General features: G+C 34.9%; 1 protein-coding gene across 1 annotated transcript; it reads left to right on the forward strand.

Moving 5' to 3' along the window:
- The first annotated feature begins 18668 nt into the window (after positions 1-18668).
- LOC149781897 (uncharacterized) lies at positions 18669-21323 on the forward strand. The gene is made up of 2 exons (XM_089936094.1): positions 18669-19037; positions 20740-21323. The coding sequence occupies exons 1-2, from the start codon at positions 18788-18790 to the stop codon at positions 20847-20849; spliced, it is 360 nt and encodes a 119-aa protein (XP_089792220.1). The 5' UTR covers positions 18669-18787; the 3' UTR covers positions 20850-21323.
- Positions 21324-22566: the final 1243 nt, after the last annotated feature.

The raw sequence follows: 22566 nt of genomic DNA on the forward strand, positions 1-22566 counted from the left end.
TATGTACACCATAATCATATTTGTAAAACGGATATTAACAGCAATAAGGTAAGATAACAGCAATAAGGTAAGATAACAGCAATAAGGTAAGATATCATTTAAGTGTTTAGTACAGAGTTATTGCATATAATGAGCACAATTAAATTAAAGAATTCCGAAGTATTTACCACCTGTCCGAGGATGATACTCATATGTTTGTGAGCACCTTGTTGAAATTGATCCGGATCAAGAAGTAATGATAATACCAAATAATAACGAAACATGCATGACATTTTGTAAGCATTTCACAGTAGATATATTTAAAAAGAATTCCAATGAAACTGTTAAAATGAAGACAATAAGGTTCCTTTATATTTTACCACTCAAGGCAAAATCATTAGAACAACTTGCACATAATCTTAAGGAAACCATGAAGCAATATAGTAGAATTCATCTAGTTCTTAGCCTCGGTGGAATGTAGTTCTTAACACCATGTTCAATGGCTGTGATTAAATTTGTGATGGTTCTTCGTGTAAGGGATTTTTAGGTTTGCTAAACAGACATGAAAATCATGTTCACCAAAATCAATGGATAATTTGTGTTTTAATTACTGCATCTGATTTTTTTTTAAATTGCAAAAGTTGTGCAAACATATACCTATTTAAATCATTATATTGTACCTGAATGATTTATTTGTAATGCCATTTTGCTGTAAATAATATGTTTGATAACTTGCATTAAGATAAGGTTCATTGACCATAATTATATCCTTCTGTAGTATTATAGATCTCTACTCTAAAGGTAACATTTATGTATGCACCAGAACTCTCTCCTCATCAATGCATATCTTTCTTGTAACAATTATAGATTTCTTATTTTACACAACCGAGAAATAAAGCCTTTTCCATTCAGTGTGAGTCTTTTGCTTAACAGTTATAGATTTCATATTTGCTGCGACTGCATATTTCTCCCTCAATTTATATTAAACTTCCAAAGAAAAAATCGCATGTTTTGAACCTTCATATATTGATTGTTTGTACTGCACATTTTCTTTCTAAGTTCCTACTTGTATTTGTTGTACTCACTATGTATCATGAAAAAGTCATTGTAACTTGCTTCATTATTTTTCTACTCACCATATAATCGATGCTGTTCAGTTTAGATATGCCAGCTATTACTAATGCGTTATGGTTTTAAACTTCATCTTTTCTTTTGCAAACAGCATAATTACAGTTGCCCCCCAAATACGCCAAATCCTAGACGGACACAACTATTTTAGCTATTTCTGCTACTCCAAAACTAACACCTGCAAAAGCTCTTCCAAACAGCAATGATAGCCACAAAAGCTACAAGCACTCATCCCACCAGTAACAATAGCAACAAGAGCCACAAAAGTCGTACCCACCAGCAACAATAACAACAACAGCCACAAAACTCGTACCCACCAGCAACAATAACAACAACAGATGCAAACACTCATCACACCAGCAACGACAGCCAAGCTAACCTCTATTAATTTATAGAAAACCTACATGATGTTTTGCATGTCATTGTGACACCCTCATACTGCCTGATCTCTTTTTAACCAATTATTTTAATTAATTTCGTTTATCTTCTGCAAAATGAAGATAAAGATATTATCATTACCTGTAGACGGTATAAGATACATGTGTGGCGCAGTTAGTATTTTCTCTCCTTTTAATAAGTGTGAAAGTAGGAATATATTCTGTTTCAGGCTTTCATCGATGTATTTAAGGTTTGGTTTCGCGAATTTCAGTTGTCTTCAGTTTGTTTTTCAACACTGAAGAATGACCATTGTTATGTTCACTGTTATGTTACTTTCATTATTTATCAAATATCTAACAATAAACTGTCTCAATGAAATTACCTAAATCAACTTTACTGCTTCTTCACATTCCATCTTTTACATCGATTTAAATTTCTCTTTCAATTATGTGGTGATTAAAGGTAATGTGTGTGTGTGTGTGTGTGTGTGTGTGTGTTATTTGGATTTTTAACGTAGCTTTAAAAAATTTTCAGTCATATCACTACTATGTCTTCAGTGTGACAGTTTATAGTGATGTCGAGCACTGGGGCATCATGCCGCAGACATGTAGCTTGATGTCCCACCTAGTCACATTATCCTGACACCAGGCCGACCAGTCCTAACACAAACCTCTTAATGCTGAGCGACAAGCGAGGCAGCTGTTAGTACCATTTTTGTAAGTCTTTGGTATGACTCGACCGGGGATTATAAGAAATACATTTTAATAGATTAAAGTTCATTAAAAGTAAACAGTAAAAGCAAATATAGTATTCAAAGACAGGTTAAGAATGGAGAACAAACAATGCATAGTTCAGTTTAATAAAGCTGATGGTTACTGTACAACACATCTGAACGAATACCTTACAATATATAGAGAGACTAATAGGGACTACAAAGAAAATTGGAGGAAGAAAGCAGCTTACATTACAATAGACACGTGTATATTATAATGATGAAGATTTCACATTAATCCAAAGATTAAAAGAATGGCGACATCAAAGAAGACACGGCGTTGACAATGCCAGGTATTACATCTATTGGTGTCAACCATTCAATGGTTGAATGTTACTACACCAGTGTATGTTAGTAATAATAAGGTATATACAGATCATATTATTAATTAATTTGCATTTCATTTATCTAATACAAAACCCAGAACAGGAGTGGAAACGTTTTCATTGGTTTGATATTTTTTTGTAACAGTACGTCAAAATGATAAATTCATACTGAAGAAATGATATTATTGCTCATTAGTAACGTAGGTTTGAATAGCCGAAATATTAATCATTGGAGAACGTTGGTTGTATGATTAGTTTTGATTACATTCTTTTGATATCCTGAACTATTCATATACGCAATAGGAATACGTTCTTGTAATGACAACGGGGTAATGGGAAACACTTCATTGACTACAAAGCATTATTTTCATCTTTATTTAGCACTGTTGTCAAGGGTTTGTTTATCCTCCACTAACTTGTTAAAATTCTTGTGTTTGATAAATGAAGAATATATAACACAACTTTGATGTCAGGTAATCCTCTAGTATCACTTTACTTCATTCCAATAATCAATGGGAAACATGTACTCCTCAACGATCTTACTTCCTGGATGATGACATAACTCTTTTACATGAATGCTTTAGGTGATGTCTCATGGACAAAATTCTAATATGTTTCTTTGATTTCTGTGTTGTTTTTGTTTCATTTCCCTTGTCTATACAATTATACCGGCATACCCTTTTGTAGGTTACATTTGCATTTATTATTTTTATTTTCAACTCTTTTTTTGTGGTGTTTCATTTCAGGAGAAAATAAAGCTATTGATATTTTCATCTCCGCAAAGCCCATTTTTTCCCTTTGTATTGACCCATTTAAAAATAAAACATAATCGTGGCAGAAGGTGGTGGGGAATTTGAAGATTTTCAAATATATGATGATTCCACAGGAAGTGATTTTTTATTACAATCCGATCATTAGAAATTATCCAATCATATATGAATATTGAATATCAACATAAAATGGTTATAACTTCTCAACTAAATCTTCAAGATGATCTTTAAAAAATGCGTGATATTTATTAGTTACTGCATTTGTATGGCAAAATATGAACGAGTTTTTCGGATGGAATAAGGCACGACCTTGGGAGTTCATATTTTCCCGTACAAATGCAGTAACCATTTTATTATATGCTCATTTTTCTTATTCTACTTAAGGCTTAATTACATGATGGATGCTATCGCTTAACCGGCTTGAAGCAGCTGTTCCGTTTTTGTTGTTGTTGTTGTTGTGGGGTTTAACGCCATTTTGCAGCACATAATAGGCTATACATGGCGGCCAGTAGTAATGGTGGAGGAAGAACCAGAGAAAACCCCGGAAAGAACCACCGACTCACGAGAAGCTACTGGCAAGCTTTCTCACATACCCACATTGGCTGAATCTTAGACTCGAACCGCCGCAGACAGAGGTGAGATGGCAGTGATCCGTAACGAAGAGCGCTTTAGACCACTCGGCCACTCGGGGCCCCTGTTCCGTTTTTAGTGCCGTTTTCATGATATTTGTGCTTGTGTCCTGTCTTTATCTACGTTATTGTGTTCATTATGTATTGGCTGTTCAATTCGTATGTGTTTCTTCATCTTCTTGTTTTGGAAATGAGAACAATTATACTTTTTCTCAGCTGTCTTGCTCCACTGTATTTGAACAAACCGCCACCACGTTTATACTATGACGGACCTTCATTAATTGCTTTAAATAATCACTCCTTGGATCTCCACACTACATTGTGCTCTAGACTAAACGAACTGGGACTACATTCACCATTACCTAAATGTAAACAGAAGCGAAAAAAGAAACGTTGTTTCAAAGATGGCCGGCGTAGAACAGAAAGAAGAATTCCAGGTATCTCCCTTATTTCGGCCACACTCACACTGGAGCAAGGGTCCGTAATTTCTGCCTTACCACCCGTCTCATAGTAGAAATAACAAGCTGACTGAATCTCTCTTTTTGGAGCAGTTTCCGAATCTCCTGGACAATGGAAATTCGATAGATGGCAACCTGTTGTTTCATGGAGATTTCAACTTTCACTTTGACTGTCCCGGAAACCCAAACACATAAAAACTCATAGATTCCATTAATGTTTTCCACCTCAAACAGTCAGTTAACCAACCCATCCATAAACATGGTCACATTTTAGACTGGATTCTTCATAGACCTGATGATAACATTCTACGGTCCTCCCTGGTATCCCATGACCTTACACCAGATCACCTCTGCATTATATGCCATCTTGATGTATCAGTCCCTAACCCTCCACCTTTATCTGCTACTAAGAGAAACCTCCGTATGATAAATAGAACCAAACTAATGCATGACATCCAAGCGAACCTAACAACTTGCTTGCCTTCTACAGCATAATAACTCAATAACTGCCTGCGTTCATTGCTCGACAAACATGCCCCAGCTACCAAGTGCAGAGTATCAGTTCAAAAGTGTTCTCCATGGTATAGCAGTGTTAGGGACCGCCGTAAAGCTGAGAGGCTTTGTCTTTCCACCAGACTCACTATTCATAAGCAAATATATGACGCCGCTAAGAAGAATGTCACAAATATAGTCCATGCAGCGAAATCAGCCCACTACAGTACTAAGATCATGGAAAGTTCCAGCTGGAAAGTGTTCTTCAAGAAAACTAACAAGCTAATGTCAAGGAACAAATCTAGACCACTTACAACTACTAACTCTGCAGACGACCTTCCGGATATGTTTGCAAATTTCTTCCGTGACAAAGTAAAAGCCATTAGAGATAAGCTTGACACCACAATTTCAATTGAATCGTCGTCACCATACAGTTGGGATACAGAATTTGAGAGGCAACCATTAGCAGCAGTTGAACCTGTCTCTATGGATTTCGTACGTACAGTCGTGATGAAGAGTGCACCAAAGTCATGTAAACTTGATCCAATTCCAACATCACTGCTGCTTGAGTGCTTAGGTCCAGTATTGCCTTCACTAACTGATATTATTAATACCTCTATCTCATCTGGAGAATTCCCATCATTTTTTTAAAACTGCCATTGTAAAGCCTCTGCTGAAGAAACCAACACTAGACCATAATGATTTAAAGAACTACCGCCCATTTTCTAATCTCCCATTCATATCAAAATCTTAGGAAAGGTTGTTCTATCCCAGCTTGTATCTCATCTAAATTCAAACAGTCTTTATAGCAACGTACAATCTGCATATCGCCCTCTCCACAGTACTGAAACTACTCTTCTAAAAGTAGTTAATGACATTCTCTCTGCGTTGGATAGCGGAGAGATTACAGTCCTCACCCTCCTTGATTTGTCTGCAGCATTTGACACAATAGACCATGATATATTACTTCACCGTCTCCAGCATGCATTTGGCATTAATGATACAGCCTTGCTGTGGTTCACTTCCTACTTGGTCAACAGGACACAGATTGTATCTGCAAATGGAATACACTCCAGTCCAGTTGGTCTATGTTGTGGTGTTCCACAGGGGTCTGTTCTTGGACCCGTTCTCTTCATTCTATACACTCAGTCGCTTTCAAGTGTCATAGATCATCATCCAGTGTCTCACCAATTGTACGCTGATGACACCCAAATATACAAATCTAGCCTCCCAACTGAAGTTGATGCTACCATCCAAGGTGTAGAGAGGTGCATTTCTGATATGAAATCATGGATGACATGTAACAAGATGCAGATGAATGATGATAAAACTGAGGCCATTCTGATCACAGCACAAATACTTTTTCATTCACATTTTTTACCTCAAATAATAAATATCAGCAACATCAACATTAAATTCACACAGTCAGTACGAAATCTAGGTGAAATTGTGGACAGCAGTCTCACATTGCACATACATGTCATGAACATATGCATGGCTGCATATCTTGAGCTGAGACGCATCAGCTCAATTCGCAGATAACTTTCAGTTGATGCCACTAAAACACTTCTGTGTTCATTAGTACTTTCAAGACTGGACTAGTGTAACTCAGTTCTGTCTGCTTCATCTCAATATCTGCTCCAAAAACTTCAAAACGTTCAAAAAACACAGCTGGTCGGATCATACCTAGAGTACCACGATCAGAGCACACCTCTCCACTGCTCTGTACTCTACACTGGCTATCCGTTCGATCCAGAATCAAACACAAAATTTGTTCTCTGTGCTAAGTTTCACTGTCGGACCCTAGTCCAACATACCTATCCGATCTCACCCATGTTTACACACCAGCAATATACTTACGCTCCTCGTATACTCATTATTCCCACTATGAAAACAAAGTCATATGGACAGCGTTCTTTTGCATATCAGGGCCCAGCAACGTAGACACAAAGACACAGTGATCACATTTAAGAGTGCTCTCAAAACTTACTTATTTCGACTGCAAGAAGAAACTTAAAGACCTAATAATGTTCCCTACCTTAAATATTCTCAGCATGTTTTTGTATGTTTTCTAATTTCATTGTGTTTGTTTTTGTAATCATATCATTATATATGTTTTTTATCTTATAGATGTTGTCTAATGTTGTAAAGCGCTTAGAGCTTCTAAAGATTGGGCACTATACAAAGTCCTCATTATTATTATTATTATTATTAATTATATAAACAAATTACACTAAAAGAAACAAAGTAACTAAATGTATGCCGTATTCCAAAATAAAGACACAAGCGCAGATTCATCATTACACAACAACAACATTAGTATTGCGCACATCATTTCGCTCAGGTAAATTTGAAGTAAGTCGCCCGCTAGTCCTACCTTTTGAAAGAAAATGGCGGAATGTATCAAAGTAGCTGATATGTGGCAATCCACGAAACATCTGCTTTAGTTTATTCAGAAACAAATGTAATCAACCAAACCGTAAACCGCCTACTATGTAAGTGTACATGATTTGTTTACAAATGTGCTGGCCATCTGAGTCCATTGTTTGTTTACAGTAGAAAGTAGTTCCTTTATGAGTGCAATATGAAGTTGCGCGCCTGTTCAGTATCGTAAAATACTGAACAATTTTGACAATGCAAACTTAAGGGAGAAAAAAATTAGCATACAATTAAAAAAAAGTGTACAGCAGTATGAACTAAAGAGAAATTGTTTTGAAATCAATCATAGCGGATTAAATTTATTATGACAGCTGCGTCTGCATTAAGCAAAAAGGGTTGAAAATTTAGTAATATCTAAAATTGCTCACAAAGTCAGATGACAAGACCCCCGAGATAACTTATATTGAGAATGGTCCCATTTTGTATTGTAAATGAGTTGCCCGACGAACTAGTAAAACAAGTTTTCTAATTTGGTCAACACAACAGTGAACGTAGCGACAAAATGTGACATTTAAAGTTTGAAGGTCTTACAAGACACTAAATGTTTTAGCGGTTTTCGCATCATTATGAAGATGTCTGCTAAAGCTATCAACATTGTGTACAAAGCAAAGCACGTGACCTATGAATAAAGAACAAGACTAGTTCTGTCTCCGAATTATTGGTCACCTATAACTAGCAATCACACGCCATGCATGAATTCATGATAACCAACCTATAAAATCGTCCATGATAATGTTTGTCACCTTTTCACTCTGAAGCAAAAGAAATACTGACATTGTATTTTAATTCATTAGGCCAGAGAGCGATATAGTCCCTCTACAGCTGGAGTGAAGGAGGGTTCAAACTCAAGAACAATAACAAATATTATAAAGTCGAGAAAACTATTTAAAGCAGAACAGACTTCAAATGCTTGATATTATCAAATCGTCTAGCATAGTCAGTAGGGAGGACACTGACAGAGAAATTAGACACTGGTTCACATCAGGACCAGATGGAAACAATTCAAGTTTTGTTCGAAAACACTGGTTTAAACTAGCTTAGCAATGAGTACATCAAAACTTAAACGTTGTTTTAAATTTATATTCAATTATAATTATATAAAACAAGATCACACACACACACACACACACACACACACACACAAACACACACACACACACATATATATATATATATATATATATATATATATATATATATATATATATATATATATATATATATATATATATATATATATATATATATATATATATATATATATATATATATATTGACAAGCAAAGGAGCAGAGAAAGCTGTCAAGTCAAAACATGCATCTTTTATGTAAAGTATAGTAATGTAAGTTCTTTTTAAATTTTCTTGAAGAAACAGAGATACCAACAATCAACACAAATAAACGATGTGACTAGCAGTTAAAAGAAGAAAAGAAGGGACTTTATGAAATGTTTATCACAAAAGAACTCCCAATGAGCGAAGTTTTGCGAAGAGTTTTTACTCACCAAGAACAACGGAATCATAGGCTGAAATGTACGACAGATAGATAAAAAATACAAAACTGATTCCGGCAAAGATATATATTTAACTGAACGAATTGTTGGAAAGAGTTTAAAGTAAACTCACAGGTAGTGGAATATTGAATAGATCTCAAGACCAGCTTTAAAGTCCACTTTGAAATCAGCAATTACAAAATGAATGAAATGTTAATATACGGTGAATAACTCTAAAACTACCATTTCAAGAGAACACTGTGACAATTATCTCGCTCATTACAACTATATTAATGTATAAATTCTTGCTTTATCCAAAGGGAATTTAATAGTGGGTTTAACTTAAGGTAACGGAAGAACACATGGTTATTGGAGGTGAAAAAGGTAACACAGACTCATTTCTTGACAAAGCTACACTGAACATGAAAAACTACAACCCATTCCAGCTATTGTGTGGCTGTATCAGAATTATCTGTTATCATTGACAGTGTAAGAAAATGCTTTGTTTCCCCAGAAAGTTAGACAAATGTTTCTTTCTTAGTTATTCATACCACTTAGCTTGTTCTAGAATTAGTTGCAGTTTTGATTAGAAGGGTCGGCGTTGTATCAAAATAATAAAACAATATAAACCTATTTCGAAGTAAATTAAATCAGCTCCTGCAATCCCAGTTCTGATTACAAATGCTCATTAGTTGACTTCATGATACTATTAGGAAACTGTCATCATTTTTAATTTTCTCGTCAACTCATATCCGCGTTCTTTTCTTCTATTCCAGTGTCCATCTTATGGTAAATACCGCTCATTATCAGCTTCTAAAATCCTATCTTTTTCTAAATTGCGGTATTCACAGAAGTCTACAATCTTAACTTAAATCTAGATTTTGCTGTTTTGCATGTATTTTTCTTAATAAACAATTCTACACCATTTCATCACCACATCGTTAGGTAATAAAATATACCACCAGCAACATTTTCTAGTTCAACATTATGTATTGCAATTTAATACTGGAATCCTGTCGAGGCGTTTTCGTCTTTGTCAAAGCCTCGTTCACCTTACATTGACTTTTCAAATAGCTTTCTAGCAGTTTTATAAACAGTGGCAACGGACTGTGTAACAGACGTTCTGATTTGAACCGGCGCACCATAAAGGCATACCACAGATGACTTAAAAATTTTATTTAATCGCGATATTCTTTTTGTGTCAAATCAGTGTTATCTTGCAATCGAAATTAGTTTATCAAATATTTGTATACCTTGTTACTACTGAGTTAATTTTATTAGCGACAATTTTGTCAATTATTCTATCTTCTTTAGTACACCAGCAGGTGTGGGCGCTCCGAAACCTTGATGTACTATTTTATGTTCAGTATTTTCATACCTGAACTAAAATAAAAAACTAATACCCACTTGTCCTCATGCATTGTTTTTGCTGCTTTCGTTTCCTTTCTCTGAAGCTAGCTAATTGCCTTTATGCTTATTTATTTCTATGCTGCATATATTTATTTATGTGATTCTCAATTTATCTGCTGTAGCTTCTAAGTGTTCTTCCCCATGTCTTTCATATACTTTACAATGCTTGACAACCGAGGCATTTTACATCATCGTATCGCCCTTGTAATTAAAAGTTTCGTCATCAGTAATTTGGTATATGCAACAATAAATCCTCCAATATACACGATCACATTTTTGTTTCTAAAAACAATGTTGACTATTTGTTTAAATACTTTTTCCACGCCGTTCCACCTCTTCTATTTTCTTCTGTGTCTGGCTACTGTTACATTTTTCAGGTACCGTTCTATTTGTCAGACTGAATTTTACAATAAACGAAGTATCAGCCGCTGTAGCAAGGTGGTACAAGAGTACAAGTCTGTTTTTACTGACATTCCATCATATTTTACTCGTCGTTATAAATAAGTTCCTAGTAATTTAAACGTCGTGCGTGTAAATGTTCAATAAGGGAAAGTCGGTGGTTTTCAGCTAGTCTATCGCTGTTTGTATTAGATTATGCAATTATGTTAATGTGGACATTTTGTACATTTGTAATTTGGTCTACACACATTTTTGGTCTACACAAATTAATGCGAATCACGTTGCAAATTTCCTTGCATTTTTTATATTAATATTCATAAATGTCGATACATATGTGATTTATCATGCACGTGCATGCATAGTACATATTCTTTAGATAATAAATCTGGGAAATTTTGATAATTTTTTTGCAAAAGAGTTTATCCAGTAATACTTTTATAATACTCTGGTACAGATTTTACATTTGAAGTACATGCATTTTGTAATGTCTGGGTGTTCGTCCAGTCTCACGTTGTAGTTTTTGTTTGTTCTTAAAACTAGTCAGCTGGTTGAACTGTCGTGTCACTTATTTATTGTTCTTTCAAATGAAATAGAAGTGCGGGCAATTTTATAATAGACATAACTGTATCAGATATTTCATTAAATGATTGAAGTATTTTTTTTCAAACATTGGCTTTATCTGAAACATCAAATGACCGTTTCATTTGTTAAACATTGGTACGGCAGTTAACATACGTTTCTCACTTTTTCCTTATGTCAGTTGATAAATCGAATTGTACTGGCCGACCGATTCCTTAAACCGGAAGGGATTGTCCAATGACTTAAAAGCATTATCATGGTTGCATTAGCATCTTAAATTCAGACTGTTATAAACAATGACATATTTCAAGCAAACATTCGTTTACGATGATATATATAATTCAATTCTTCGGAAGACTTATTATACTATTACTTGTCATGATCGATCTGAAGGATTGCGAATTTATTGGTCAGTGTTGAGATGTGATGACATTCAGTGTCAATCGTGGCAACGTATATTTTCTTTTACTCATTTTTGTTCTTAAAATAGCAAACGTGGGTCGATTATATTACGATTTGACCCGATTAAGTGCACACCTACACATTGCTTTAGACAGTTTAAAAGGAATTTCCTCCTCTTCAGCTAGTCTACAAAAAGGACAATTATTGTTTTTCTTTTATCCAAATATAAATCTGACCTGATCCCGCATAAAGTAATTACCTAATATTTACAGCAATAATAAAACGCACCAAACATACAACGATAATTTAATTCTTTATTTAAAAATGTGCCTCGAACACCAGCTTGTACAATTTTTGGCCATCAGCCATATTTTGAAACGGTTTGAATTGCTCTATAGCAATTGAACATACTAATTTCTTCCCTTTACCCATGTACATATTTTAAAGTACACACACAAACAATATGGTCACCGCTAATGTAGGTATTTTGAAAATCCACCTGAGTCCTTACATATGTGTTATTTAACTTACAGACCACAAACGAAATATAGATCGGTTCAGTTTCTTTCCAAGTAATGAACGCGTACAGTTAGTTATTCCAGGTAATGAATGCAGAGGAATATGTGATAGCTTTCACATTTAATGTTTATAACTGAATGGATAGAACCGTCTCATAAATTACCCTGGGGCTGATTGGTTTAGATTTTTGAACGGTCAAAGTTTGATAAGGAAGACATTCTACAAGCGCTGTAAATAAATTAAATATTCACAAATTACATTTCAAAATTACTTAAACGTTAATGCAACCAGGGAAGGTGTATGCTATCCTTAGAGCACAGTATTTAAAGTGAAGAAAAGTATGCCATTTTAAAAATCATAAGTATATGGGAAAATGTTGTATTCCGATTTATGGATTTCTCATCCCGGAGCTGCTCACTTATAAGTCGAGTCCAACTGCAAACTGCATAGATCATGATATGCCGTCGCATAACGCGACGACAGATCTGGGTTTGTGCTGACTAATTGGAGTAATCAGTGGAATAAAACATAGACCCTGATCTGCAGGCACATTATAATACGGCATCTCAGGATCTATGTTGTTTGCATTTGCACTCGACTTATAAGCTAGTACGACGGTACATCAGATAGTTCAGATGGGTCGACATCCGATTGCGTCTACCATGTTCGAATGCTGCTTATACCCACAAATAGGTTCCACGATTTTGTGGGTATATTCGTTTTGTCACGACGGTAAAGTGACTTGTAAATGCAGACAAGGTAAATGGTGCCAAACCCGCGGAGACCATCGTTCGATTTTCAGTAGTGGACGAGTACAAAAGTTCTGTAACCTGTATGATTATAGTCTTTCTGCATGTATAGTTTCCCAACCTCTTGTTTTAGTTGAAGAAACCACTTATATTCAACAAAACAAATACTATGCACAATAACCAAGAGAAATTCTGGACTCCCAAAAGTTTAAGTGACAGGGGAAATATACAAGCAATAGGTAGCAAACAAAGAAAAGCATTCAATATTATCTGCAAACGGTCTCAGAACGGGTTAACTCAACATCGCTTTTGCGCTGCCCTCAGACCAACAAAATTGTATAACAAAACAAAAATTATAGAATGGATTATCTTGTCTATGGCAGAGACAAACAAATTGTATGTATGTATGTATGTATGTATGTATAAAATATTTGTGGATATTACTGAGAAAAAAATGTATACGTAGGTAAAATGTTTTCCCGAAGCATACTCAGTTGCAGTTTACTAAGTGGAGCCAGATGCTGCACACATATTCAATAATAGTAAAGACAGAGGCAACCATGTGCCTCATTCACATAGGAAGGCTATGTAAAGGAAGAAAAAAATGCATAAGATTAGAATAAAAGTTTACTTGCAATAGTACGAGGATTTAAAAACAAGATAATACGTGATGGTACTTAACGACCCTGTAAAATATTTGGTTTGTATCTCATCCTGATCAATCGGAAATGAAGACGAAGAATTGTATGTTTAGCATAATCTACTTGGCAGGTAAGGTGCATATTTATTTTCGTTACATTATTGTATATAATAATTACTAAGAAAAGCTTATAAAAGGTGCATGTTAAAACAACGGCGCATTCTTGGGAGTTTTTCATTTCTTCTGTTTGATGCATAGTTGATCTCTACCATATACACAATTTTGCACGGATTTATTCAAATTGATGAGTATCTATATTTCGTGAAAGTTTTCTTATATACCTAGGGGATAACAAAATGACATATATTCAGACAGTCCGTGACATCTTGTCGTAGTGGGGAGTACTGTGCTCTGATTTGTTAACTATGTCTGTTGGACAAATGATGTAACAATAACAGTCGTCAGATCAAAGGCTGTGACCAGTACTGACCGCGCTGTTTATTAGCGAGAGTGACTTCTTTCATCTCCCAGGGAAAGTGGAAGCATTTATGACAGAATATGTTTAATGATTTGACTTTGGTTAATAAAGTTGTCAGATTCTAACACGGAAGTAAATATTTTCCCCACAAATTACTTGAATCTTTCGTTACATGCACTATCATGCTAATATGAGCAGGCAAACCAAGTACACGAAAACTAGCTATCACGTTGACCACAACAATACAGAAGTCGTGACAATAGGTAAAATTACAAATCACGATAGGATGTCAAGCACGACAAAACTGCCAGTTTTTGAGCATCCATTGATTCTTTGGAAAACGTTTTACAAATTATGTATCTTCCATGATTTACATTTATTTTAAAGTTTTGATTTGTCTTTGCTTGTAAAGTTCGATTGAGTAAAGTCATTATTTAATTATTTTGAGCCTTTAAAACGCTGATAAAAACCATACAGAACAAATAAGTAAGAGCCTTTTATATACGTCATGCTGGTTTCTTCTTGATTCAAATTTTATTTTAGCTTCCATTCAGAGTTGTATCCATTCCATTGTTACAAGAAGCATATAAGAATATTTCCTCTTTACGGAAAAGTTAGAATTTAATATAAACAAAACTGATTAAATGCTGAACTCTGAATAACTGATTAAAATAGGAACTGACTTTACATATGAATTGACTTTACATAGGAAATGACTTTGCATATGAATTGACTTTACATATATATTTACATACAAATTGACTTTACATATGAATTGACTTTACATATATATTTACATACAAATTGACTTTACATAGGAATTGACTTTACATAGCAATTGACTTTACATATATATTGACTTTACATATGAATTGACTTTACATATGAATTGACTTTACATATATATGACTTTACATATATAATAACTTTAAGTATGAATTAACTTTACATATGAATTGACTACATATGAATTGACTTTACATATATATTGACTTTACATATGAATTGACTTTACATATATAATGACTTTACACGTGAATTGACTTTACACATGAATTGACTTTACATATATAATGACTTTACACATGAATTGACTTTACATAGGAATTGACTTTACACATGAATTGACTTTACATATGAATTGACTTTACACATAACTTGACTTTACATATATAATGACTTTACACATGAATTGACTTTACACATGAATTGACTTTACATATGAATCGACTTTACACATGAATTGACTTTACACATGAATTGACTTTACATATGAATTTAATTTCGTCTGACATATTCTTCATAATGTACATTGCACAATCTCATCGTTCATTTATTTTCCAATCCATTATCTCCTGTGAACAAACTGAAAACATTTACTATTTCCCTTACGTTTTTATTTATCGTTCATTCGCCATAATATCGCATTTAATATGGAACAACTGTACATTATTCACACATAGTACCAAATACGATATGGGGCAACTGTAAATTATTTACACATAATATCAAATAGTATATACGGCAACTGTACATTATTCAAACATATCACCAAATTGTATATGGGAAAACTGTACATTATTCATACATAGTATCAAATAGTATATGAGACAACTTTACATTATTCAAACATATCATCAAATTGTATATGGGGTAACTTTACATTATTCACACATGGCATCAAAGTGTATATGGAGCAACTGCACATTATTCATACATAGTATAAAATAGTATATGAGGCAACTGTACATTATTCACACATATCAAATTGTATATGGGGCAACTGTACATTATTCACACATATCAAATTGTATATGGGGCAACTGTACATTATTCACACATATCAAATTGTATATGGGACAAATGCACATTATTCATACATAATATAAAATAGTATATGAGGCAACTGTACATTATTCATGCATATTATCAAATATTATATGGGCCAACTGTACATTATTCACACAAAGTTTTAAATATTATATGCAACTGTACATTATTCATACATATTATCAAATAGTATATGGGACAACTGTACATTATTCACGTCTCAAGACATAAAAAAAAGAAAATCAATGTAGAGGGTACCACAATAGGAACAGCCAGGGCCGTATAGAGCGAGCACGGGCCCTGGGGTAAGAAACAACCGGGCCTCTCCTAGTTCTTATTCAAACCATTTATTAAAAAAAATTAAAACGTGTTGTTCGGCCCGGTCCCTGGTCCCTGGACATTTTCCCGCCCCCCCCCCCTTGTCGGTTCTGGGAACAACTATATTATTTACCAACATTGATGTATTATTGCTCACGGAACTTGCACGAGAAAAACTTTTATACGAACAAAGTTGCAACTCTGTGCTATTAATTATAGATCAATGATGAATTTCCACTAATTAATCTTTAGTGACGTATGAAAATAATGATAAAATTTATTAATACTCCCTGTTTCTAAATGAATTTAACATGGCACACAATTCGATCGCAATCCTTTTTTGCTTTCCCTTACCTCCTCCCTGATCATACATACGGGATATAATAGGCAGAGATCTGAAATAAGAAAGAAAAAGAATTGGGCTGGGTGAAAATTCCTGAAACTGAGCTTACACCAAGTAATCTACAAGAATATGGTTCGTCGTAATGGTATGTGTACACTTTCATGGGATTTATCTACATTGTTCATAATATCAATGATACAAATTTGCATCACCTTGTCGATACCAAAGGGTACATTTCTTGGTTACGAGGCACACATACTGAAATGTATTTAATGCTCTTTCTTAAACCTATAACAATGTTCTAAAAATCGATTATAATTAATTAAGTATGAAAATGTGCAAGGCCGTCCCCCATCCCGTTCTGTCACTACGTTTGTTGGTCAGGCAAGCAGACTAATCGACCAAGAAACAAACAAAGGAATTAATTATAACAAGAATGCCCTTATCGTAATTCTCCTATAACCCACAAGACCGCCACCACCACCACCACCCCACCACCCCTCTCTCTGTGGACCATCGTAGCAAGATACAGGCGAAAATCATCACGAGCGTAGACGATTTTCACCTCTGTGTGTGTGTGTGTGTGTGTGTGTGTGTGTGTGTGTGTGTGAGAGAGAGAGAGAGAGAATAAAAACAACGGCATAGTGGGTAGCAATGTAGTAATGTTAATTAAATTAAAATAATGACTTAGATCGAATGCAAAAACATTAAAATATTTAATTACCTTCTGTTGGTTCGTCATATTGCTTAGTTTCTACTCTACACTAATTTTCATCAACCGGTACGGAAATGGCTGAGCGTTCAGTGTTAAAGGAGCGAACAATGTGTAGGTAGTGATCTACTTTCTTCATTAAAATCATCTTTCATGTTAAAGTCCTAAGTGTGTCTTAAATTGATTTAATCAATGTGAATAAAAGTATAAACTTAAAAAGCAAAATAATGAACTTATCAATTTGCAAAGGTGATTGTGAACAGCCACAAAAGGAACAGAACTACATTCTGTTGCGGATACACTGGGCAGGGACGTGAAGAGTCAATTCACTCCGTCAATACAGAGTTGCATCCGTTCAAAGTTCAAACATGTGTATTTGTATGTGATATAAATAAAATATATGTATTGTATGGACGCTGTATCTTTCATATACCACTCGTTGTATAAATTTCTCATACAAAGGAAACTCGGCAAGCTTCGTTTCCGTTTAATAAAAAATGTATACATCTCATGGTATACCATTGATACAGTATACAGACTATATATATATATATATATATATATATATATATATATATATATATATATATATATATATATATATATATATATATATATATATATATATATATATATATATATATATATATATATATATATATATATATATATATGTGTGTGTGTGTGTGTGTATGTATGTATGTATGCATGTGTGTGTCTGTGTGTCTGTGTGTATGTGTGTGCGTGTGTGTGTGACTTCTATGTTATTTCCTTGATGTGCCAATCCTTGGATGCAAGAGAGTTTGTTAGAGCTGGATACGTGCAATAAGCGCTTGTTTCCATATCCAGTGTCCATACTTTATGTATTGGAAATAAAAACGGTTCAAAGTGAGGGAAAAGTAAAACCTTTTCTTCACATTATAATTTTAATGGCACCTTAAAGGCCAACATTGAAGAATGTCATTGGCTTCAGGAAAGAATTTGACTATTCCTCTTTACAAGGAAACACTTAGGTTGGTGTTATAAATATGACACGTATATTCATCACAAATAAACGACTACAGTCAGGGCAATATGAAGTTAGTCTCTCGCTTTTGAAAGGAATTTGATTGCTGCTGCTGCTTCATAAAGTCCATGTTCTCGTTTTAGACGTCATCATTCTAACGGATGATCTTTTCAGACCTAATCTTAAGAGATGAATGTGTCTGTCATTCACCATAAGATTTTTTGATTCGAATCATTTGTCAGGATGCCAAGTCCTCTGACGGTCCAATGCCTCGAACTCCAACATATGACGCATTTACAATGTAACTTATTGAGACGTGACTGACTTCTCACGCGGCTCTAAATGGCACACAAAGAAAGACTTGTTCTCCGATATGCTAATTTGGGAAAGATCATGTGACATAGGCAAGGATTTAAAGACCATTGTCAAATCATAGTGCCAGTCAATTTGCGTTCTAGCAGAATCATAAGCAGACGATAGTACAGAAAGATCCTTGTGGGAAACGTAGCTTATATCGGTACACTGAGCTAAATAATTTGAAATGAATACTTTGGTTATATCGTGCTTTGTTGTGATCTGCTGCGTCGCTCTTGCGCAGGGTCAGGGAACTACAGGGGCAGAGGCTGGAGCAGCCGGTGCTTCTGGAGCCTCTGCACCATCTGGTCAAATGGGCCAACTAGCCACCTTAATGGCCCTCTCTGGGGGTGGCAGAGGAGGCGGAAGCAGCCGAGGTGGAATGTCAGGCCTACTCAGCAACCCCATGATGAGGATGGCTCTTTTGAGTGGTGGAGGTAATCAATTTCATTTTCTTTTTAATTATTTTTATTTACGTCGTTATAGTGTTATTATGGAAGATTTTGCCAGTCGTCGCCTCTTTGTTATTATTTTATAGGTTGCCATATCCAATTCCATATATTTATTATCTAAAATAGATTATTCGAAAAATAAAAGTTCGTACGAAGGTAGGCTAATAAATGTAGCGAAAAACGGCAAACATATCTATTGATATTCAAATGAAATATGAAAGTTTACAATTTTCCTCCTATCCCGATCACTATTTGCATTCGTCCTGCTTATTGTCTCTATATTGCATAAGATGAAATGATTTTCTTTTCTTTGGTACTTAAAAAAGTGATTGACTCATCTGTAACTCAGTTATATGTTATACAAAGAAATAACCTATCCTTGATAAAATATAGAGCACTGACAGCGTTGATGGTTTCCTTTCTTTTGCACATTTTTTTCGTTAGCTAAACTGTAATTTGCATTAATTATGTATCGTCGCAGCTTTTCATAGGTATTTAATAACTGCATGTTAATCTTTCTCAGCTAGATTACATATTACCTAACCGACAATTCATCACATAAGGTATAAATCTGGTAGACACATTTCAGTGAATGTCGGAAATGGTTCTAATTCTTAATTGTTTTTGGCTATCTCCTTCCGATGAGTTTGTAAATAACTGATAGCAGATGGCCTTTCTCTTAGAGGTTTCAATTTTTCAAGGTTTGATAGTATATCCTCTATTTTACGTCCGACGATATGAAGACTACATAACTCTGGTACCTACTTTGTAAACTTGCATGCATTTGGTACCTTATGATAATACCACCTAAACATAATCTGGAATTGAACATTTGGAATTGTTAGTATGATGGCACAGCAAAACAAATATACTATTTAATTCCGATGCAACTGGAGTAACGTGACTTACAGAGGGATATGTAATGTTAGTGATGTTAACAGAGTAAAATGTGCTTTAATTTGGAAATGCCGTTACCGCTTTTATTTATTGTACCTTTTCATCGATTGTTGATTCCGTGTCTTACTAATGTTGATATAACTTGAGCCATTTGTCAAGAAACAACTCTTTATGATACGGCAAGGTTAGACACGGGGGTTGGGGGCTGGGGGGGTTGAGGTGTCATGATTTGAAAAATGAAAATAAGAGCTAGAGATGCATTATGAACCGATACAAAATATTTAATCTCGATAAACGAAATTTAATTAAATTTACTTTCCCCATTTTACTAAATGAGAGCATGCTTAAAAAGTTTTATTATCAAAATTGAAATTGTTTTAGTTCAAGATCATCCTCTCCAAGACTTCTCATATTCGATGTAGAACATAAAGTTCTCTTTCTCCCTCCCGCTGTCTCTATCTCTCTCTCTAGAAAAAAATAATCCATTAATGACCTAGGATAAATTGTCATTGTGAACCTCTTTATTTATGTTTTGTAGTAGTAATAGTAATAGTAGTAGTAGTAGTAGTAGTAGCAATAACATCAGTAGTAGTTGTAATAATAGTGGTGGTGGTGGTGATGGTTGCAGAAATAAGTTGCCTTTTGTGCCAAACATGCTATTCTATCATCACTGTTATCATTACCGTCGTCTCGTCTTAGCCATTGATTTTGTCTTCATCATGATCATTCTTTATTCTGCTTATGTTATCTTCTCTTCTTCTTATTATTCTTATTCTTATTATTATTTCAGGAAGCGACGCTATGACCGAATTGATGACCTTCAGGTGTCTGTCGTCAGCCACCATGGACCCAATGTGCATGATGATGCTTTTCAATGGTGGCCTCGGTGGCATGTTTTAAACGAACAACCGTATTAACTACGGGTGTAATAGATCCATTGTGGGGATTGCTATACGATTATGTTTCTATGTAAACAAGACAAAATCCGTCCAAGGAATAATAGCACTCGTTAAACCACTGGACGCTACTTTCAGTTTAAATCAGCAAAGAGAAAAGAATCTGCGGATGTGTCATTAGATTCTCCTTTGAACTTTCTGTATTGTTTTGTTCATCGAAATCAACATCAGAATTTGTAAATGATTTTTTTTAAACAGCAGATGTCTGGTGTTTTCAGTAACACAAACAGTATTTCTGGATAACGTTTATTTCTAATTGCTACAATTTAATCAAAACCACTCTGTTGATTACGGCAGATATTTGTTTCTTTTATAGTCGCTTTTATAAGTTTATTGTCAGATTTCCACCACTGTGTTGGTGCTTTTAACTTGTTCTTGATTAACTGTAAGAAATATATTACCTTTACAAAAAAGGCAAGATGTTTTTGTACTGTCTTGATACCACCCATGTTGTTAGTTTAGCAAGTATCTATTTGCAAGAACACATTGATAAATATAAACGCCCCCCCCCCCCACTCTTTGTAAAGGACGTGGGTTAATTGGCGGATTGAACCTTCTTTCAAGGTGGCCACTTTAGTCGGTTCTCGTTATCTAGGAAATGACCACCCCCGGTGTTATTGTCCGGATCGAATAAACTTATGGGTAGAACAGAGATCGGAGCAGATATATAGAACAGAATGACTTGAGCTCCCGAACATGAAAAGTCAAAATTTAATAAATTACATAAACTATGGTGATACTACAATACACTACATCAGGAAGTTACACTTCTGTTGGAATAAATTTTTCACCGAATTCAAATCACAAATATAATTATAAAAATAGCGGATTCGTTTTACTGATATAATTAGTTCATCATACGATTGACTGAACAATCGAAGTCGTTGCCTTGTATAATTGCATAACCTGCTTATCTCTGGTTCACTCCAATTTCACTGTAGCTATTCTCTGTCCTTTCGCCATTTTCCTTTCTTTTTCTGTCCCAACCTTTCTACTGTCTCGCCTCCTTTCGGCCCTCAAACTTTGTGTGGGTAGGTGGATATGTAAGCATGTAGATACACATATACTTGAATAGGTCAGTGCGTAGGTACATCCGAGGAAACTTCTCTGAATACGTCTGAAGAGCTATTTTCCACTTTCGTGCTTTCAAGCTTTGTTCATTTATACCGCCAACATTGTGTTAGTCGACTTTACGGACATCCGGTCCCTTAGACAAATGCTTTAGGAGAAAATTTCATCCACATTGATTCTCGGAGTACCGTGTACCTTTACTCTTGCAGCAATGCTTAGACTAATTAGATTTTTCGATGGGGGAAATTGATAACTAGGAAATTTCGAGTGGGAAACACGCCCCCTTTTTAGCGTAAGTAACCTGGATGAAATATATTTACCGCCTTACAAAATTAGGCGCTAAAATTGGGGTCGACTTGCCTTAGGTCTTCGAATAACAGTTTCTGGAATTTTTCAAGTTTGACAGCTCCACTGTGAAATTGAAGATAGCCGTGTCCTAAATAATCAATCTCGCGGTTAAGTAAACGAATGCTTAATTTAAAAATCTTTACCTCTACCGACCAGTCTTTTGGAATCATTGCAGTATAGCGATTTAACACGCGTATGTCATCCTAATTCGAATTGATTGTTCTCTGGCCCACACTAATGTG

This window comes from Sinohyriopsis cumingii, chromosome 15, assembly GCF_028554795.1.
Source record: "Sinohyriopsis cumingii isolate HCF-2022 chromosome 15, ASM2855479v2, whole genome shotgun sequence".
In the NCBI taxonomy this organism is placed as follows: domain Eukaryota; kingdom Metazoa; phylum Mollusca; class Bivalvia; order Unionida; family Unionidae; genus Sinohyriopsis; species Sinohyriopsis cumingii.

What these genes read in the sequence shown, in the direction of transcription:
- LOC149781897 (XM_089936094.1), top strand. Translation starts at nt 18,788, where the DNA reads ATGAATACTTTGGTTATATCGTGCTTTGTTGTGATCTGCTGCGTCGCT. An exon ending in GGCTCTTTTGAGTGGTGGAG is followed by an intron (nt 19,038 to 20,739) that starts GTAATCAATTTC and finishes TTATTATTTCAG; the next exon opens with GAAGCGACGCTATGACCGAA.